General features: G+C 35.5%; 1 protein-coding gene and 1 pseudogene across 1 annotated transcript in view; one reads left to right on the top strand and one right to left on the bottom strand.

The window, feature by feature from the left end:
* The first annotated feature begins 5,096 nt into the window (after window positions 1-5,096).
* LOC132551650 (anti-sigma-I factor RsgI2-like) lies at window positions 5,097-13,282 on the top strand (annotated as a pseudogene).
* A 1,847-nt stretch (window positions 13,283-15,129) lies between these two features.
* LOC132551571 (E3 ubiquitin-protein ligase SMURF2-like) overlaps window positions 15,130-19,945 on the bottom strand; it is a 44,518-nt gene continuing 39,702 nt past the window's right edge. Inside the window, exon 18 of the mRNA XM_060215725.1 lies at window positions 15,130-19,710. Within this exon, the coding sequence (XP_060071708.1) occupies window positions 19,611-19,710 (100 nt within the window). The 3' untranslated portion in view covers window positions 15,130-19,610. The remainder of the gene's footprint in view (window positions 19,711-19,945) is intronic.

The following is a 19,945-nucleotide window of genomic DNA, read 5'->3' as shown; positions in this document are numbered from 1 at the left end:
CAACTAACGACTGCAGACACGAAAGACGTCAGGACCGTCATTCAGAAATGACCCAAGTGCGACATATGAGATTGAATAAGATTACAGAGTCACTGTAAATAAAACGGCCAATTTATTCTCGTTCTGAACATGAATAGAAACTGGTTTCACGAAAACAGCTGAAATGTAGAATATGGCCATCTTAATAAACCTATATGAAGCTCTGAAAAAGAAATTCTAGTCATTCAGTATGTGCGCAAACCATGACAAGGTTATCTGTATTTAAGGTAAACGTATTTCTTCTACATTAAATGCATTGTTACGACGTGTTCATTCATCCGTAAAACAGTAGAAATTATATTTTATAGGACATTTACCAAACTTTTGATTAACATCGCTAAAAACCTTTGGAGCAGACTTTAGGGGACTTGGATAAATATGTCAGATTTTTAGCTAGTCACTCGGCGGATGTATAAAATGTTCTATCGTTAAGTGTACTGCATTGCATATTCTTCATTTTGTAATTTGATTCTGTTTGAAACTGTAATTAAGATAAACGAGTGTACTGTAATCGCCAAAACATTAATTATTTGGGGTGGAAATGAAAATGACACCCGTATTTACACAGTTTGTTTGCAAATATAAAAGTTTAATCTTCCCGGATTTTGGAACTCGTTTTCTACATATGAAGCGGGTTACACGTCTTGGTTGATAGATCACATGTTAAATACATTACTTGGCAAACAAACTCAAGATGTGCACCATGATAATACCAAAGTACCCAATCCATTGTCAATTTTGAACTAGGTTGGTATAATTCTGACGAATTTCCTAATTTGTAAGCAGTGTTAAATCTGGATCCTTGAGTGCTTGTACGGATAAGATTTATTATATAAAGAACAAACTCGTATATTTGCAATAGCGTTCGGTAGTCTGCAGATGAAACTTACCATTTCTTGTCCTTATATTCATCGATATTTTACACATAGCTATTGAGTCGATACGGTCTCGTTATTACCTATGGCGGTTGTAAGTGCGCGACGTTTGCTTACATTTTTCTATAAACGTGGTTTAAGTGTAAAGAGTCATGTCATACATCAAGATGCTATGTCACGTGATACATGTATTTGTAAATTTGAAAATAAATATAATCAGCACAAGCCATTGGAATTAGTTGTTGTGTTCACGTTGTCTATGACCCCCACTTAGCGCCGCCTACTGCTTCCGGTGTAATATGGTTGTTCAGTTAAACTTGCCGCTGTTCTAACGATGTGTATGAGGTTGTCCTTTTGAGTGTTTTATTGAAATATATGGTTATCAAAAATAAACAAGAAAATTGTTATCAATTTCCTGCACCTGCATCAAAATGTTTCGACATAGGGATAACTACAATTGTAACGCGCACCAAGCAATACAGAGTTACCCCAATGTATATACACTTTGATGTAGGAGAACTCTTGCCCAAGCAAATGCATTCTAGAGACTATGCTTACTGCATGGTATCACTGAGTTAGTTTTTGGGTGGATGTGCATCAAGACGTTTGGCTGGGAAATGGGAGGGGAGGAGAGGGTTGGGGTTATTGCTCTGTGGCGGCATAAGGTCAAACAACATATTCCCACTACCGATAAACAACGATTCTATTGCAGACATGGCTTTTTTAGCTTTCTTTGATTTTGCACTAATCCTAAATTTATCTTGTGTATTATGTATGAAATACGGGAACATCCTGGTGCGTTCCGGGACAACACAGTTGTCGGTAAGGCCCTGACACGACACGTTCCGAAAGAGTCCACCTTCATACCATTCGGATGTATTACAAAAAAGTGTGCATAATTTAAGCAAAATGTACTTCATGTGTTAAATAAGAATTTGTATCTCCATATTTATTCTGGTACCTCTAACACAAGATTTATCTCGATATAAATTTATCGCCCAAACAGCTCACAGCTGTGTCCAGCAGACTATCATAATCCTTCGTTTGACTTCATCGCTCGTCTGTCATAAGTATGGCCAACACATGTGTCTGCGGGACAAGTGACAACTAATACTTTCTTTGTAAACTTGTTCTCGGGTTTACCGTAAAACATGGTTTAAATAAACATTTGACATGGAACGTCTACTCACTCACCCGTATGCGTACCTAGTATTCACCGTACACACTGACGGGCTAATAGTGTGTGTGTGTGTACCTTGAAAGGCGTTGGTAGATTATATGGAACACACTTAGAATCTGTATTACCTTAGTCACTGTATTGATAAGTACACGGTGATTATCAGATTTAAAACTAATAAAGGTGAAAACGGGAAAAAATAACAATTCAAAGGAAGGTGAAAATATAGGTTGGTTTCAGGTTTCAAACCCGAGATGAACCATTGTCCCGAATAAACATGGTTTTCACATAAAGTGTGATATATTTCAGACTTCTAGTATAAACATGACAACTCGACAAGGCAAATCTAATACAGACAATTAACACAAGGTCAGGTCACTGTGAACTTCCTAGTATTTCTAGTGACGTGGTCACAAAGCGTTCAATAGCAACATGTCTGTTCAATCGATGGAGTATTGTTTGAACAAGGCGAGTACATTATGTCTGTAGTGAAGACAATAAAGGCGTTAACTTTAATGCATATACAATGATGCTATTGAAATTGGGGAATTACCTATCAAATCGTCGATTTTACACTGTTTTATTTCAAAGTAGGAATATTTTACAACATGATTAACCAATAGCGTTGTTTAAACCACCATATAGACATCTGTCATACGCCATAATGATATAACTGATGCTGTTGTAGGTACGTTTAGTCACGTGGTAGTCATCTACCTTTCTTTTCCATATTTTCTACAACCAACCAATGGAATTTATATATATCGAGTCCACTGCTGGCATGGAGCATTCTGAGATCTCACAGAGTTACTGCCCTTCGTTTCGCTCTGTCAGATGGTATAGAGATAAGCTTGACAGCCGATGGGGGCAAAGAGACGTTTTAAATAAGTGAAGCTTTTGGGCATAACCGGTGTGGAAATGTTTAACAAGAAGTGGAGTTGATAATCAGATGACCTGTATAGTCATATCTGAAGCAACCGTAATACTGTCTGCCTGTTCAGAGATGTCTTCGATAGGCCAATGTTTACTGGACACATCGGTCGTTGTAGATCGTTGAACAATCTTCGCCGATGGGTGTTGTTTGTAATACTTAAAGAGTAGCTGACAAGAGACGCACTATTTTGAAATGAAAACGTCGTTGATATTATGTTTTGATAAATGTCCCTGTAATACTTTTGTTTACGAGCCTTACAAAATGACGACAATACACCACAGTTACTATTTCTTTACACCTTGTCCACCCTAAGAATGTACGACACATTTTCTGTTAACATGCATGAGGTATCCTTTTATAGAAGCACATATACTGATAAGAAAATGTACTAAAATAGACTAATGCTTTTTCAATCTCATTATGTGTCATTACAGAGCATATTAATGTAGCTGGATAGGCCACTTTTAACCATTGATATTTTGTCTTTGAATAATCAGAAATGTACTGACCAAATCCGTCATATACACCACACACATATAACAGCGTTGTGAATAAAGGGCGCATCTTTCTCTGCAACGGTCACTTATCTCACGTTTTACTACAACAAACCCCACAGACAGATTTTGATTAAGTTGTATAAGCGTGGATGATTTCTAATTATGAATTTTCCGTCCGAGAAATCCGCGGAACTAATTGGTTTTAGGGTTATTTTTACTTTCTCTTGGTACAGGAACAGCAATCTATGGTACTAAGAACAATGAACTATTCTATAAACATGGACATAATGAATAAAGAGAGATCTAGGATAAGTAGCGTTATAGAGCTAATAAGACGTTTAACATTCAATCCCGCGAAATAATTTTGTCATTCACGCTGAACATATATTTGATGCTCACTTTCATTGGCAGATGAATAGGTTAAGAGAATCACCACCCCATGCGGACCTGCAAGTCACACATTTTCTTCGAAAGCAGAAACCAGTATCGGCGTAAATGGAGAACTAGCGCATCGTTGGAATAATTTCTTCAGTAAATCTGTCTTGCTTCCTAACTATTTTACTTCAAAAGACTGAAAAACCAGGTGGATACCTAGTATTTCAATTTCTATAACAGTTTTTTTATAGCATTAGTATCTTTGCAATTCCGCTTTGACATTCTGAACTGCTCCTAGTTGGTTTACGTTTTTACTTTAACAAACAAGGTCTAGGTTACCTTTCCTATTTTTTGGCGTTTTGAGATACGGAGAAACCACTTCTAGACGGTTTTTAAAAGAAAGTTTTGTAGTTGAAAGTAATCTAAATTTCAGTTACTGTTACAAGCTTCCAAGACCGATCCTTTTTGGCCTTGGTGTATCACTTGGTACCATGTCAGATAACTGACTGCGAGACAAGGTGCAAATTTGGACGTTCCTTTATTTGTAGAGAACATTTACAGACCTCCTCCTAAGGCAACAACACTTTTGTCTACGTTCGGATTGAGCATTCAATGGCTACTCCCAGGAGAATGCTCGCTCAGTTACTCTGTTCTGGTATGTAGCTTCCTTTCGAATTGGACTTGTAACTCGAGGAATCTCTCTCTCCCACCGCCACCACCACCAAAAATAAAATCATATTTGTTGTGTTACAGCCATAAAACGGACGGACAGAAACAATAGGGTTTGATAAAACGGACGGACAGAAACAATAGGGTTTGATAAAACGGACGGACAGAAACAATAGGGTTTGATAAAGGGACTTTTAGTTTTGCTTTGTTATAACCAATGTCAGCGCGGTGACATGGCATGTTAATTGAGAAGTGACCGCCATTTTGATTTTCAGTTGGTGTACTGAAATATGTAAACAGGTCATATAACAGCTTTAAGTAGTGATAGTTGTGATGATGTAGTTAGTTATGTTGTTTCATTTTCAGTTACAACTTTTCAACTTTTTCAATGAAAATTATCACGATGACTGAATTCCGACGACCGTGAATAAAACGTGTCGCTTAAACACAGACGGAAGCAATGAGGGGATTGCAGAAGAAGCAGGGAAATCTATCGGTGTGTTAATTCAGGACAAATGTAACATATTAAAATGACTACGCCGAATCTACCTTACCAACGTAATCCTATAGAGTCCTTACAGTACAATGTTTTTGGTAAGTACGTAAGTGATCTCTATTATGCACACGGATCGGACATATTGTTTTTGTGCTGTCTGTTCGTCTGTTGTCAAATTTAACCTTGCCCATAACTATTGAACCGCCAGAGATAGGACTTCATATTTGGTACGTGTGTTTCTTGTGGCAAGCCTTTTCCGGTGGTGCCAAAAATTTTGACCATGTGACCTTTACCGTGACATTTGACCAGCATTGGCCATAACTATTCCATCGTAAGAGATAGGGCTTTCATATTTGGCATGTGTGTTTCTTGTGACAAGGTCTTTTCGGTGGTGGTACCAAATGTTTGAACATGTGACGTTGACCTTTGACCGTAGCCCTAATTATGGAGAAAGTTTCCGTTGATCCTACCTGTTTAGTATACTGGGTAGGAGTCTGCACAGTGCCGTTTAACTCTGATTCAATTGAACAAAGCCACCAATCACAGCATTCCATACATGGACAATGGTGTGATCTGAGCTATTGGAGAAGCATCAGCCACCTGACCACAGAGAAAAGTTTCTGTTTTAACCAGAGAAATAGAAATGACCGGATTTGGCATCACGATACACAGTAATTCAGACTTTCCGTAGTACTGATTTTGGAACATCTATCTCCATTGCTACCTATGATACCGAACGGTGAACATTTTCAGTATACATGTCCCACTGAGAATTGGAATAAAACGGTGGAAAACTAGAGCTAGGCTGAAAAGGTGTTCAGTATATGCGATTGATTAATCAATATTCTTTTAAAACAAAAGATTTTATCAAATTATTTTCAGATAGAAAAATCTATATTGATTTTGATGTGGTCTCTACCGATACATACAAAGTCCCTTACTGATTCGAGCCAATAGCTCTATGCTGTACTTCTCACTTCGGTGCTTAGTCAACACAGGCTAGATCCGCCTGTACACTTTGTACAGTTACTTAAACACATACCGTAATTCATTGACATGTCTTATCACCCAAATCTGTATCAGGAATCTACCGTAGATTTAATAAACATATGTTCATTATGTTTAAAGAAGAATCGTGTCCTTTTACTTTCCCTGAATGCACTGTAAGACAACATGTCATAGTCTGTACTCGAAGGTTTTTCCCATTGTCGAAGTAGATATAAATTTAAGTACCAGTGTGGCGAAGAGCGCTGCAGAAGTCTTGGTAGTCTAAGACGTTCTTGTCAATATGTCATCATATATACAACAACGATATAAGATTGACATTTTCTCCTAATTTCCATTTTGACGTATACGATTGCAATGCTTTACAAATTCCAGCAAATCATTACCAACTTTGTTAAGAATGTCGTTAAAGAATATTGATGATGGATCATTAACACTGCAGATAAACAGCATATGTCAAAGTTTCAATGGGAATCGTTCAGTTATATGGAGGACGCCATGATTGAATGTTGGCTGGTGTAAAGTGTGATGTAAAGCTGGGAGAATGCGAAACTATCCCTGGGTCTCCAGAGCCATTTTTTCCATGGACGGTGTATGAACGACAGAGTCAACTCACATAACGTTTTTACATTCTGAATTAAATGATAGCTAACACAGGAGGCTATTGAGACCAGTAACGGAATTACTGGCGAGATGTAATTTTCCCTGACGTTGTCCATTGTAATAAACAGCACGTGCGTTTCTATTTCATAACCACCCCGATATTCTGTATCGACATAAATCAATATTTACCAAAACTGTAACAAGTAATCTCGAATTCTTGTGGCAAACATAATTTTTTAACGATTTTATTTGGGTGAAATGTCACTTTTTGGCCAGTCTTTTTGGAATTTAGTTGAATTTATAATTAAAAACAACACGAAAAAAAATTAGTCAATAATATTTTGATTCGTCAGTTATTAGAAGATGTTTTTTTTTTTTTTTTGTTCATTTGAATCCTGTCTGGTGATCGCTCGCTTGTTCTATTAGCCTGCTCTCTGGAAGACAGGAATTGATTATGACGTCATCAAAAGCGCACGATAAGGACTCGGTGACCCAGTCCTTCTAGCCATGTGTGTCTGATATTTTCGCTGATCACATCCTATTGTGGCAATCTTAAAGAGATAACCCTACGATAGTCATATTCAAAGTCCTATTAACTTTACGGCAAAAATCAGCTTTCTTAAAATAAAATTTTTATTTCATCAATACGATTAAGTCATATTTGAAAAAGTGTTTAGTGATAGTATTCAAGAACATGAAAATTATAAGTTTCTATGACCTACAGGAAAATTGTAAGAAACTGTACACAGAAATTTAAATTGAGATTTTTCGAAGATGACGATACTTTGTTTCAGGAAGCCATGGTCTACATGAGTAGGCAGTGAAAGATAAGGTGTCATATTGTCATATTAAGGGTCAGTGGAGGACACGAGGTCAATCTATCTGGACAGCAGTATTTTGGACAGAAAACCTTAAAATGTAAGAATATTTAAGTATCAATCGTTTAATTTGGATATGTGATATTCCTCTTTATAATGAACTTTCATATTGAGTCTCATTTTAATAAAACGTCTGTAGGTTCGTCATTTTATATCCTGAGACAGCCGTACTGTTTGATTTACGTGCCATTTTAGAAACGTGTGCAATTAATTTTGCGTGGAATTTAAATCTTTGTGATTTTTAGATACGTTTATTTAGACCATATTTATATATCTATATCTCTTCTTTATCCAGATGTATCATCCTTCCTGTATTCTAGTAATGCTGACTGGTAAGGTTATAAATTTGCCTTTTAAAATTTGTCCAAAATCATTTTAACTATACACATGTGCCCATATTTTACGATAAACTTGTATAATCATGATGCCAATTTTTGACGACTGTAATAAAATAAAGTTACCAGTTGTGAAAGTCGACAAACATGTAGGAGTTAACGACAACATCATATTTTTCAGAGCATGTAAACACAACGTTAGGTTATGAATGATATGCAGCAATCTAAAAGATAAAGTTATATACAAATGTTCAAATGAAACCGGTTGTTTCCTTCTAATCTACACTTCCTCGTTTAGATTTTGACATTTCTTTCACTTCGGATTTTCCTCGGTCGCCTACTAGGCTTCCAAATTTAGGCCCTGGGCATCATTGACGAGTCCTAGGATTATGAAACAGCTGTATGACGCAGTTAAATTCGTTGTTTGGCTCTACTGTACCTAACTTTAAATTATAAAACGGTGCTTTCACTTGTGTATCTTTTATACAATTTTTCTAGTCTTGTCGCTAATAGGCGAGGGATTCAGTATCTTAACGGGTACCGGTTTTAATATTTTCAGAAGATTGTTATGTATGTCAATCCTTCATTGCTTTTCATAATGAATTCAGCACAGGATACACGGATATATGGAAATCGATGGTAACAAGGTCGTGGGTTTGTCCCTTTACAAAACTCAATTACCAAAATCTACGAAACCATTAACAAACTGATTTTATTTTTTTTACTTTCAATTACATTCTGTATTTAAAAAAGAAAAGAAAAAACTCTGCCCGCTCTAATACCCATTGTGACGTATAAAGCTTTTACCAACAGTGAGGTCTGTCGGTGAAGTTATTACTCGAAGTTAGACGCATTCCGAACAATAAATGAAACTTCCTACATCTTAACTTTTCAGTTCAAGAGAAGCCTTCCTATTATACTTTCCACCTTCTGAAGGTCCAGATCTCCACAATGTTTTCCGTCCGTGTCTTGGACTCGTACATGGATATGATTAACGATGATAAAGATTCTAACTGGATATATCTGTAATATACCAGGGTCATTGAAATGTTTGCCCCTTCCGACAAACTTATATTGATCTCATTGTATTCATTCAAAACAATATTTATTACAAAACTGACCTGTTGTGTTATGTCGCAAGGTCATGTCATTAATATCGACGTGTATTATAAATGTGTTGTGACGTCATAAACAAGTCATGATTTTATGACGTCACATCATTGTCTCGGTAGTGAAAGTTGTCCAGACGTTTTCGTTGGCGCCGAAATTTTTGCTGTTTATGTCTCATTAATGTTTCACCACATGATAATTAACAATAACCGTTGTCTATTTTTCCCTCTGAATTGTTTCCATAGCATTTGTGACTCGCCATTACGTCTCTGCTGTGACGCCCTTTACCTGTGTCGTTGGTAATATTGGATTTTACGCCAATCCAGACGAGTGCTCCAAGTATTATATTTGCACAGGAGAAAGAGACCCCACGCCAGTGTCATGTGCCCCTGGTCTTCTGTTCAGTACCCAGACAAAGTCTTGTGACTACTCTCAGAATGTTAACTGCAATGGAAGACATTCGGCTATTTCCCAGGTATCAACAACACAACGTCCTATTGTGACTGTGGCGCCAATAATTACCACCAAAGCAACAATAAACACGAACGCACCCGCTACGAATGCTCCTCTGCAAACTGGACGTCCATCTTTTACAAACGCACCGCAACCAACATTCCTTCCTGTAACAAATGTGCCCACAAACTCTCCATTTCAAACGTATGCTCCCTTGCAAACAAATGCTCCCGTCACATACGTTCCTCTACAGACTCCCAGACCAACAACAAATGCAGCTGTTACCCAATCCCAAACATTTCGACCAGCAGGGTTCCTTTTCCCGCTCTTAACGAACACTGCACGGCCAACTAACGCCCCCATTCCAACAACAACAAGAGCTCCGACAAATTCGCCAGGTAAATGATTCCATATATTTTACACGTGTTCTCTGTGTTTACCCTTGTGTCGATAATCATTTTATTCAATGGTTACCCCTAGTCCGGTTCAGAGACATTAGTTTCATATTTCGTCTCCGTTTCATCGAATTAAACAGATTTTGTTATCAGAAACAGATAAATGGATAAAAAACGACAAGCTCTAGCAACTCTTCTCTATAAATAAATTACAATATATATATATATACTACAAGTGAACGTGACATATTTATACTTTAAACATGAAAATATGTAATTCGTTGACGAGTTGTACGTGTAAATCAAGGCATAGAAGATGAGAAGATAGAAAGTAGAAGGGAAAAATAGATTATGTAGATTTTATCATCGGTTCAGTGCCAACTACAAACAGGACTTATCAAAACGCTTTGTTTTATAAACTTTTGAACTTATAGTTTCATCGATTTGAGTTTGAATGAAGATTTTGTTGTCATAACGGTACTTTCTTGTTTTCCTTTCCTGCCTTCCTTCCCTCTTTAGATTTATCTGTTGAAAACCAAAACCCTAGATTCTATTAACACGGACTGGTTTTCCGGAGAAAAGATATATGCATGTACCGAGGTTACTGTACAGTGTACCGTTGACATTGGGCTTTGCTGTTTTGCTGGAAGAGACGATTGCAAAATTACATGAAAGTGAATCCAAGACTTCTTTCCTGGTGTTTCGTAACAAAACACTCCAATTATGTGATTTGTTCCGTCGCTGCTTATGTTATTACGAAAAAATGATATTATCGATGGTAAACATTGAAATCGAACACATCAACCATAAACTGAAATGTTTATAGACTCGTGTGCCTTGTACAAGTCACTTGTAGAACATGTATATATTGTACCACGCTTCTGTCGACATTAATATTTCAACGAAATCAAATTCTAGCGCAATATTTACTTTTTACAAAAAGACGGATAAGCCGTTAAAATAGGTATATTTAAAGTGGCTCTCAATCTGGGCGACCTGGTAATGTAGCATCCTCATGTCTCGATCGGGTCCTGTTACATATCATTTATAAGTAATCGACGGTGATATCAACTGATCTTTATTTCTGGTAGCCACCTCATAGTATGTAGGGGCTGCACTAAACACATCAATTTACAAATGTTTTTTGGTTATGAATTTATTTCTGGTCAAATAGAATCTCATCTCTTCGAAAATGTTTCTAAATCCTCACTCGTTCTTTGCGTTGCTGACCGCTTTAAGCACGAGACAAATTTTGCCGAACGTCTTATCTTATGTAGAGGAATTTTCACGATTGTGTTTCATGAATAGATAATATGTTGTCTGGTCCTTTGAAATTCCTATGTGTATCACCTACTCCTTCCGTTTTCTGTACGGCGAGCTACATTTTTTTCTGACATAATGATAGAGTTGTATCTTAAATAAATTAAGAACTGAACACAAAAAATACACGATATTGGTACAAATTGCACAATACTAGTAATAAAAGCTGCCAGTCTTTGTCAGAAGAGTCTGTGAATCGATGTATATAGTTTTTCCTGTTCGATAATTTCCGGAAAGAATACTATTTGATTTTGACTACTGAACACAACTTGATGATAAAACTACAAAGAAACATCTGTTGGTTTATGATAGCATTCAGAAAAGGAGACGTAGAGTAGTTTAGGCCTAAAGGTTTTACTTATCATCGGGAGACGTAGAGCTGTTTAGACCCAAAGGTTTTACTTATCATCGGGAGACGTAGAGCTGTTTAGACCCAAAGGTTTTACTTATCATCGGGAGACGTAGAGCTGTTTAGACCCAAAGGTTTTACTTATTATCGGGAGACGTAGAGCTGTTTAGACCCAAAATCGGGAGACGTAGAGCTGTTTAGACCAAAGGTTTTACTTATTATCGGGAGACGTAGAGCTGTTTAGACCCAAAGGTTTTACTTATTATCGGGAGACGTAGAGCTGTTTAGACTCGAATTCGGGAGACGTAGAGCTGTTTAGACCCAAAATCGGGAGACGTAGAGCTGTTTAGACCCAAAGGTTTTACTTATTATCGGGAGACGTAGAGCTGTTTAGACCCAAAGGTTTTACTTATTATCGGGAGACGTAGAGCTGTTTAGACCCAAAATCGGGAGACGTAGAGCTGTTTAGACCCAAAGGTTTTACTTATTATCGGGAGACGTAGAGCTGTTTAGACCCAAAATCGGGAGACGTAGAGCTGTTTAGACCCAAAGGTTTTACTTATTATCGGGAGACGTAGAGCTGTTTAGACCCAAAATCGGGAGACGTAGAGCTGTTTAGACCCAAAGGTTTTACTTATTATCGGGAGACGTAGAGCTGTTTAGACCCAAAATCGGGAGACGTAGAGCTGTTTAGACCCAAAGGTTTTACTTGTCATTTGAAAAAAAAATCGTCATATATTTCCAGTATGTAAGATGACATGTGTATCATGTTTGTTCGTTCTATTTACAGTAAATACACGGAGATAGCTGTCGCTGAAGATTGTAGGCAGGTTAGAATAAAAACATGTATCTATAAATGGGAATGAAAATATCTGTTTAGGCAAGGAGATAAGCTGCCATGAACAAAAGTGTCCATCTCTGTTTTTCAGTATTTCCAAATCCAAATGGTAACGTCTGTTTTGGCAAAGTGGATGGTTACTTCCTCGACCCGAAAGACTGTGGGTACTACTATCAATGTTCCTATGGCCAGGCAGTGCGAGAACCTTGTCCACCTCGACTGGTCTTCAATGAGAAGACTAATGCCTGTGACTACGCACAGAACGTCCCCGCTTGTTCTCAGTACCAAGGTCGGAAATAAAACTTGCTTTGGTAACTTTTAACTTGAATCAGCGTCTTTTTCAAACAGGTTGTTTGTGCTCAATATCCAGTTATAGATCGAAAATAATACATTAGTTCTTAAAAATTGTATTTCAAATTAGTTCATCTATAGCATGTTCATCGGTTTCGCTTGGGACAATGTAAGTTAGCCTTAAGTCATGCACAATGTTAAGAAGATATTGTTACTTTTACCTAATGGTGTTTAGAATATCTTCGTTATTCCAACAAATGGCCCAGACTTGATCTCAAACAGTCCAAATTGATCTCTCCTCAATATACTTAATGAATGGTAACATTCGGTGCTATTTTCTAGAGTTTATGGTTGAGATTGAGTTAACCTCGACAGTCAGTTGATAATATCTTAACATTTTGTGTTTAATATTCAAATAGTAATCTGATAGTATGGTTTTACAGTTTTACTGGCCTTCAGCTAATCAACATAAACAATTACAACATATCAAAATAAAATAAAAATTAACTGATTAGAGTAATACATATTATGGAGGATGGACAATAGGATTTGCTGTGACATTTGATCTAATCTTAGAAGCAACAACTAGAAGATTTGCTAAGTTAATGATTTTTTTTCTTATTTTGAACAGAGAAAAGGTTAACTAATTTGAACATAGATGGACGTGCTCTGTAATATCTATCAATTTATTGAATTGTACGAACACTGTAAAATAAACAAACAATGGTAAAGTCATGGTAATTGCTGTGCTGAATACTTCAATAACTTTATACAAGAGTTGGTTTGAATGGATTTATACACTGCTGGTGCAGATTTCAAATTCAGAGCGGATCTCAACAACAACTTTATCGTAGATATCACAGTGAGTCTCCAAATTAACTTTAGGGAAGAGATGAATGCCCATCGATTGAAAGGACATACAGATTTTGACGTAATTGTTCTGGTAATTGTCGATCCTATTAAGAGTGAATACCCATTATTTTAGAGTACAGAGTGGATCCTCACGATTACTTTATAAAAGAGTGAACCTCCATAGTAATTCTACAGGGGATTTCAGAGTGAATCTACATAGTGACTTTATAATAGATTACACAGTAGATGTTCACGTAACTTTAAGGTAGAGCATAGAGCGGATCACCACTGTAGCTGTATTCACCATGGATCTCCATGGTAATTATGCCTTCCTTTGGAATGAAGGTAAAATGTATTTGAGCTGACTCATCTGCTTGTTTTTCCTTTGATAAATCTTTTGCCGGACATAAGTTTTGAAAGGTATAACACCCGGTTACTTCTGATAAATACTTTATGTCATAATGCCATAAAATCTAACGGCAAATCACCTGGTTATAAAACAAGAAAATATCAACAGAAAATCGAAGTAAATAAAACTAGGGGAAAATATGAACGAAAGAAAGATTCTCACGAAGACCCCAGAAAATTGCAAGTATAAGACCAGGTGTTCTGGAAGACTAAGCGTCTTCTGTCCCATTGACTACACTCGTCATGTAAATCTTCCTCACTTCGAGTAAGCAACATGTCAAGTTCCTCAATTGGTATATAGTAAACAACAATGGAATCAACAGGTATACTAACAGCATTAAACATGTCCAGCTTCATATCAATTAAAGAAAACTTACATTTCTTAACGAGATAATTATGACACCTGTAAAACTTCCCCATCATTTTCATCACCTCCATTGCTCTAAACCATGCAATGTGAGTTTGTCTGTAAATTGTCCACATCTTGCATGAAAATCAAGATACTGAGAACAAGATCTTGAATATTGAATAAGTTGCCAGGTGTAAAGGCCATAAGTTAGAGCTGCAGAGATATTACTCTCAGAAAGTGAAAAATTTACTTTAAAAGTAGTTGATTGTTTTGGTAGGGATAAGACGGAGATAAGATGTAGAAGAGTCCGCCCTGTCCTTAGATTCCATAGTTTCCAATTCTGGTCAGTATAATATCAGTCAATGTGTATGAAAGTGAAACTGCAGGGTTTTACAACGGAGTTAAATTTTCACCTTTTTAGCAGTTAAAATGTTTAAGGAATGAAATATGTACACAATTCAAGATCAGTGATCAAGGTCTCTAAGATGATGGAGGTTAAATGATGAGTTATGTTTACATACATCCATTCAAAGTTATAGGTAAATATCTACATAGTTTCCTTTTCATTTGTAAATATTCTGTAATGAATGGGAAATTTATTCTCGACAAATAAGGGAAGACATTATTTATGTCCACAAAATCAATTTCATAACTGATTTCTGAGTGGATCCCCATCATATATTTATGGTAGAGGGCCTCCACTAAGAGATTTCGGTTGAATGGTTCATCACTATAACTTAGGGTAGACAAGAGAATGAAACTTGATACAGAATTCTTGTGGTTGTGTATGATGTTGATGTCTTTATAGCAAGTTGAAATCTATTACAAAATTGTGATGCTACTTCTTTCTTGTGCAATATGTAAACAAACAAAACAATTCCTTTCACTTCTTCACATACATATTTATTTCATGAAATGAACATAATGATATACAATGTACAGTAACGCACCCCCTTCTAAAACTTGTCGTTATGTAGAATAAAATGAAGGTCAACTTCCTTAAATTGTTTTGCTAGACAGCTGTTTGAAATTTGTTCCCATTTTTAAGGAAACAGTAGGATTTCAGAAATTAAAATGGAACTTTAATACATGTATGTGATGAGAAAAAGGATTACATGAAGAAAATTTGATGAGGACTGCTTTATACATGTGCTGTTCGTAGACTTTAAGTAAGGACATAGATTTAAACTTTTAAGGCATTTCACCCCAATATTTCTGGAGTTATTAACTTGTTGGCTAAATTGATCCGGGTATAATTACAGGGATATCAGAATCCTGTTGATTTGTCTTTTTGTTCCTATATATATATATATTATTACAAGAGTTGGTTAATCCATATCCTTTTCAGTTATAAAATATAATGTGTGAGAACAGTTAGCTACTATTAGAAACAATCTCGTTCCATGATGAATATGGTTTTACACAGTGAATATACAGACTCTCCAAACAAGATCTGTTACAAGTTGTTTGATGTAAGAATAAAGAGTCTCGCACCTGATGCACCATTTACACTATATAGGAGACCATATCAAACTGTAGACATTCTAGTTACAAAACCGCAGAAATATCTTTAAATTTTTTACAAACATCAGCAGATTTTGACCGGTAATTATCAATTTTTGTTTAGTTTTATCAGTTTATAGTTTATTTTTTATAGATAAAAATTGTTTAAAAAAAATGACTGAAATTATATTCTCTTGAACAAATTCATCTAAAACAATTTACATAAAATAAGACTGTATTAAGTACAAAAGTCTGTCCATATACAACCGTTCTGACAAAAAGTGTAGTCACTCATGCTCAACCAAGTGTATCAGGGATCACATACACTAACAAAGTAGAGGTGTCATGGAGCAGTGATGATTTTTGACTAAGCATCTTCCTTGTACTCCTCATAAACAAGGCTACTGTGAGAGAACTGACCTAATATCATTACCAACTAAAGCAATACTTGTACTTGAAAAGTCAACTTTCATTTTTTATCTGATTAGATGCACTAACATTAATTTTACAAATATTACAGATTGAGTCTGGTTACAACACTTCCTTGTTGTTAAGATTTTTATGTCAGACTGTAAAACCAGATATATATATGATTTTGGTAAAACTTCCATTTTATCATGGATAATACTGAACTGGATTCTACATACATGTGTTTCCTGAATTTTCAGTTAATGTAATCGTGCAAATATCATATGTATAAAACTGCAATTCTCTAGCACTGAGTAATGATATAGCTACACAAGATGTATAAACTGAAGTCAATTGTACAGAGAGCTTATATAAAACCTGAAAAAAGTATCCGAGAACTCACAAAAATGAGATAAATATTACAAGTAAAGGACCTTACAGGAGTAAACAATAATTACTGTGACTTGGATGGTTTCTCATCAAATTTATATTCTGGTTGTGTATGATGGTTATTAAAAGTTGTTAAGGCAGTAAATCTAACAGATTTTAGTATATACAATATTCTTGTTTTAGATAAAAAGCTGACTAAAATCAAAGTATTGAACAGATGATAAATATTAAATGTGATTAATAGCTAATTCATAGTATTAATCAGTAACAATAAAAAAAAAAAAAAAAAATTACAACAAATATTTTTTTGAATATACAAAGAAATAATAAATAAAAGCCAAGTACCATTGCAGTTTGCTACCATAAAGACCATCATTTTTGTCAGTTCCAATTTTCATTTTCATTGTGGTTCTAAACTTTATCCCAGTATTTCCCTTTTTCATGAAATACTTCTGCTTCTTTTCTCTGAATTTTAAACATTCAATTTTGAGTCAAAATAAAAGACACTTTACCACAATGGCAAACCCATCTACATTTGAAAATACAAATTCTGTAGCAATCAGGATTTCTATTCATTGCCCTATAATGGAAATCCACTCTCCTCTCCCTCACCCTCTCTTTTTTACTTCAAAAATATTTTTCTGGAAAAAACAAAAGACAAAAATGAAAATTTTAGTCTGACAAATACAATGAGCTTTACAGTTAAAAATGGTGAAGATTGTATCGGCTTGTCCAGCAGCACGAATCTGTACAAAGCAAAACCAGAGCCATGTATGAGTGTAGAAACATGCTAAAAAGAGTGTTTCATCACACACTGACAGCCCTGTCTATATATAGAATCTTACATGTCATGATATCTCTACATACATATACATTTTATACCTACAATTATATATATATATATCTTTATGTACACACACACATCCCCGAATACAAATCTCTCAATGAAAAGTGTAGTAAGGTCACACACTTGTGATGTTATGTACAAGATTTCTGATGAAAAGTCTGACACAGATGTATCTAAAACAATGGATGATCTTGTCACATAATTCCTTCACAGAAGGACAATGATCAACTCTCACAACTCAAATGTCTAAACGTTCCACAAATTAAATATAGTTTATCACTTCTGTATGAATGGACTGGCCAAGAAAATGATGCACAACCTCACAAACTGATAGGGGTTGGTAAGCTTACAAACCCAAGAAACGTGACAAGAATCAACATCCTACAAAACTTACTTACCTAAAGAGCCTAGCACACTTGCTCTTCCAGTGGACTTAATAAGCTCACAAACCAAGAAAACTTTGACTTAAAACTGTTGATAAGTTACTCACAAAGCTTAATACCTCAGAGGGCTTGGAAAGCTTTTAAACCTTGGTAAGTGAACTTGAAATAACTAACTCATCCTCTGTGTTTGGAAAGCCAACTAACTAGGTTAACTTTACAAGCTTACTATCTATAGTCCATTGAGCTTAATAACTAGTACATGCTCTCATCTCATTCTATGTCTCATTTCTATTGCAAATTAATTCCATGCAGAAAATCTTACATTCCTATCCTACACTCTCACTCTACGTTGTCATACCCTTTTAAACCTGAAAATTTTTTTAACCAGATAAAATTTCACTAAAAATGGATACAATTCATTCGTAAAAGTAAAATGTCAACACACAACACATATACAAGAGAGCCATCTGCTCTTGCAATGACAAGATATTTAGACAAACAACTGTAAATAAACATATCTTATGAGCACATGTGTCCATCTACAGTAAAACAAATGTGAATCCAGCACTGATGTCATAAATTGTAGTATATATTTGTTAAAAACAAAATGTTTGGTCTGTGATGTGAAAACTACATCTATTTATTCGGACAGCTCTACACTACTGACCTACCATGTCCTGGATATGTGAGTCAACACTGATTGGTGATCTGGACAGTGAACTAAAAACAGTGTATTGCATGCGATATTCAGGAAATGTAAGGAGTTTGTCTGAATCCTGTCTTGTTGATGTTTACTGAAATAACTGAAACTTCTTATGTCTCTGCTGGATTAATAAAACATCGAGTAAATTATCTGGTTTTCAGTAAGCAAACACAAAGTTATTGTTGATACATTCAGACCATTAGTGAGGCAACTATCAGCCTGTTTTAAGATTTGAATACACTTAAGAGAGAACCAGGCCATAAGTGTTTCTTACAAATATCACGAACAATGGCAGCATATGTTCATTGGAGGTAACTTCACTTATTTCAGTAAAATTTTCTGATATCACTTTATTTCAATTAAACCAATTTAATTGGACATTATTTCAAATTTGGGAAAATTAATAAAAATGAGACTTTCAGAGAAAAGTGTGAAAAATGATCCGTTGTATGGTATTAGGTAGTCTAAATCTGTCAATTGTGAGGACATTACAATGATCTTGCATTCATTTGACAATAAACAAATCATCTACTAAAATGTTTCACATCTCTCTGCACAATTCGTATAACTTTTTCCTGTTCATTTCATTTGTTTACCAAGATCTAAAATATACAAAGACAGAAATAGCACCTTACAAAATGATTTTTTCTTGACATGCAAATGAGGATGTATAGAGCAATATTTAAAAATAATTCTTCAGAAATCTTTTCATAAGACAAAGTTTGACTCTGAACTCGCCAGAACTGTCCAATAACACTACTGTGATTCATGAATTCTCTCTCAATCTGGAAAAAAAAAAAAATTCTTCACCAATCTTCACACCAGGATGATATCCAGATTCCTGACTTCCTGACAAGAATGATCTGAGACATCAACGTCTGCACTCTCCATGACGCTGACACCTCCATTCTCTCTTTAATATTCATGTCTGCAATCTCCTCTTACACATGACTTTTGTAGACAACGCTGTTCTACCATCAACTGAAACCCCTCTTTCACACAAAGCATTCCATGGTGACAAAGAATATTTCACAGGAACCACAAATGGATTTTTTTCTCACAGTTTGATGTTTGTGATCTAGGTCACAACTTCTGACACCTAAATTCTGCAGGAATCTCACATCACTGTTATTCCACAGCAAAGCCACATGTCTCTTCTACAGCACAAGTCAGTTTGGATAGTAATTTCTCATATGATTCATATGGAGGCAAGTCAATCCTATTGAAACTGCAACACATATAAAAAAAAACAATACGAAGTGCTCAAAGACATCTCAATGGCTGATAAAATATTGTAGAAAGAAATCTCCAAGTTAACAATTCATTACATAATAGACATTTATCTATATAACTTTAAAAATGAATATTTACTGTATAACAGGTATTTATTGACAAAACTATCAAACTGAAATATATTGGTATATAGATTTCCTTAAGCACCAGTTGTTCATCGATCTTTTACC

Source organism: Ylistrum balloti, unplaced genomic scaffold (assembly GCF_031769215.1).
Source record: "Ylistrum balloti isolate Yb309-2 unplaced genomic scaffold, AGI_CSIRO_Ybal_v1 Utg370208, whole genome shotgun sequence".
In the NCBI taxonomy this organism is placed as follows: Eukaryota; Metazoa; Mollusca; class Bivalvia; order Pectinida; family Pectinidae; genus Ylistrum; species Ylistrum balloti.
This window is presented reverse-complemented; position numbering and strand designations above follow the sequence as displayed.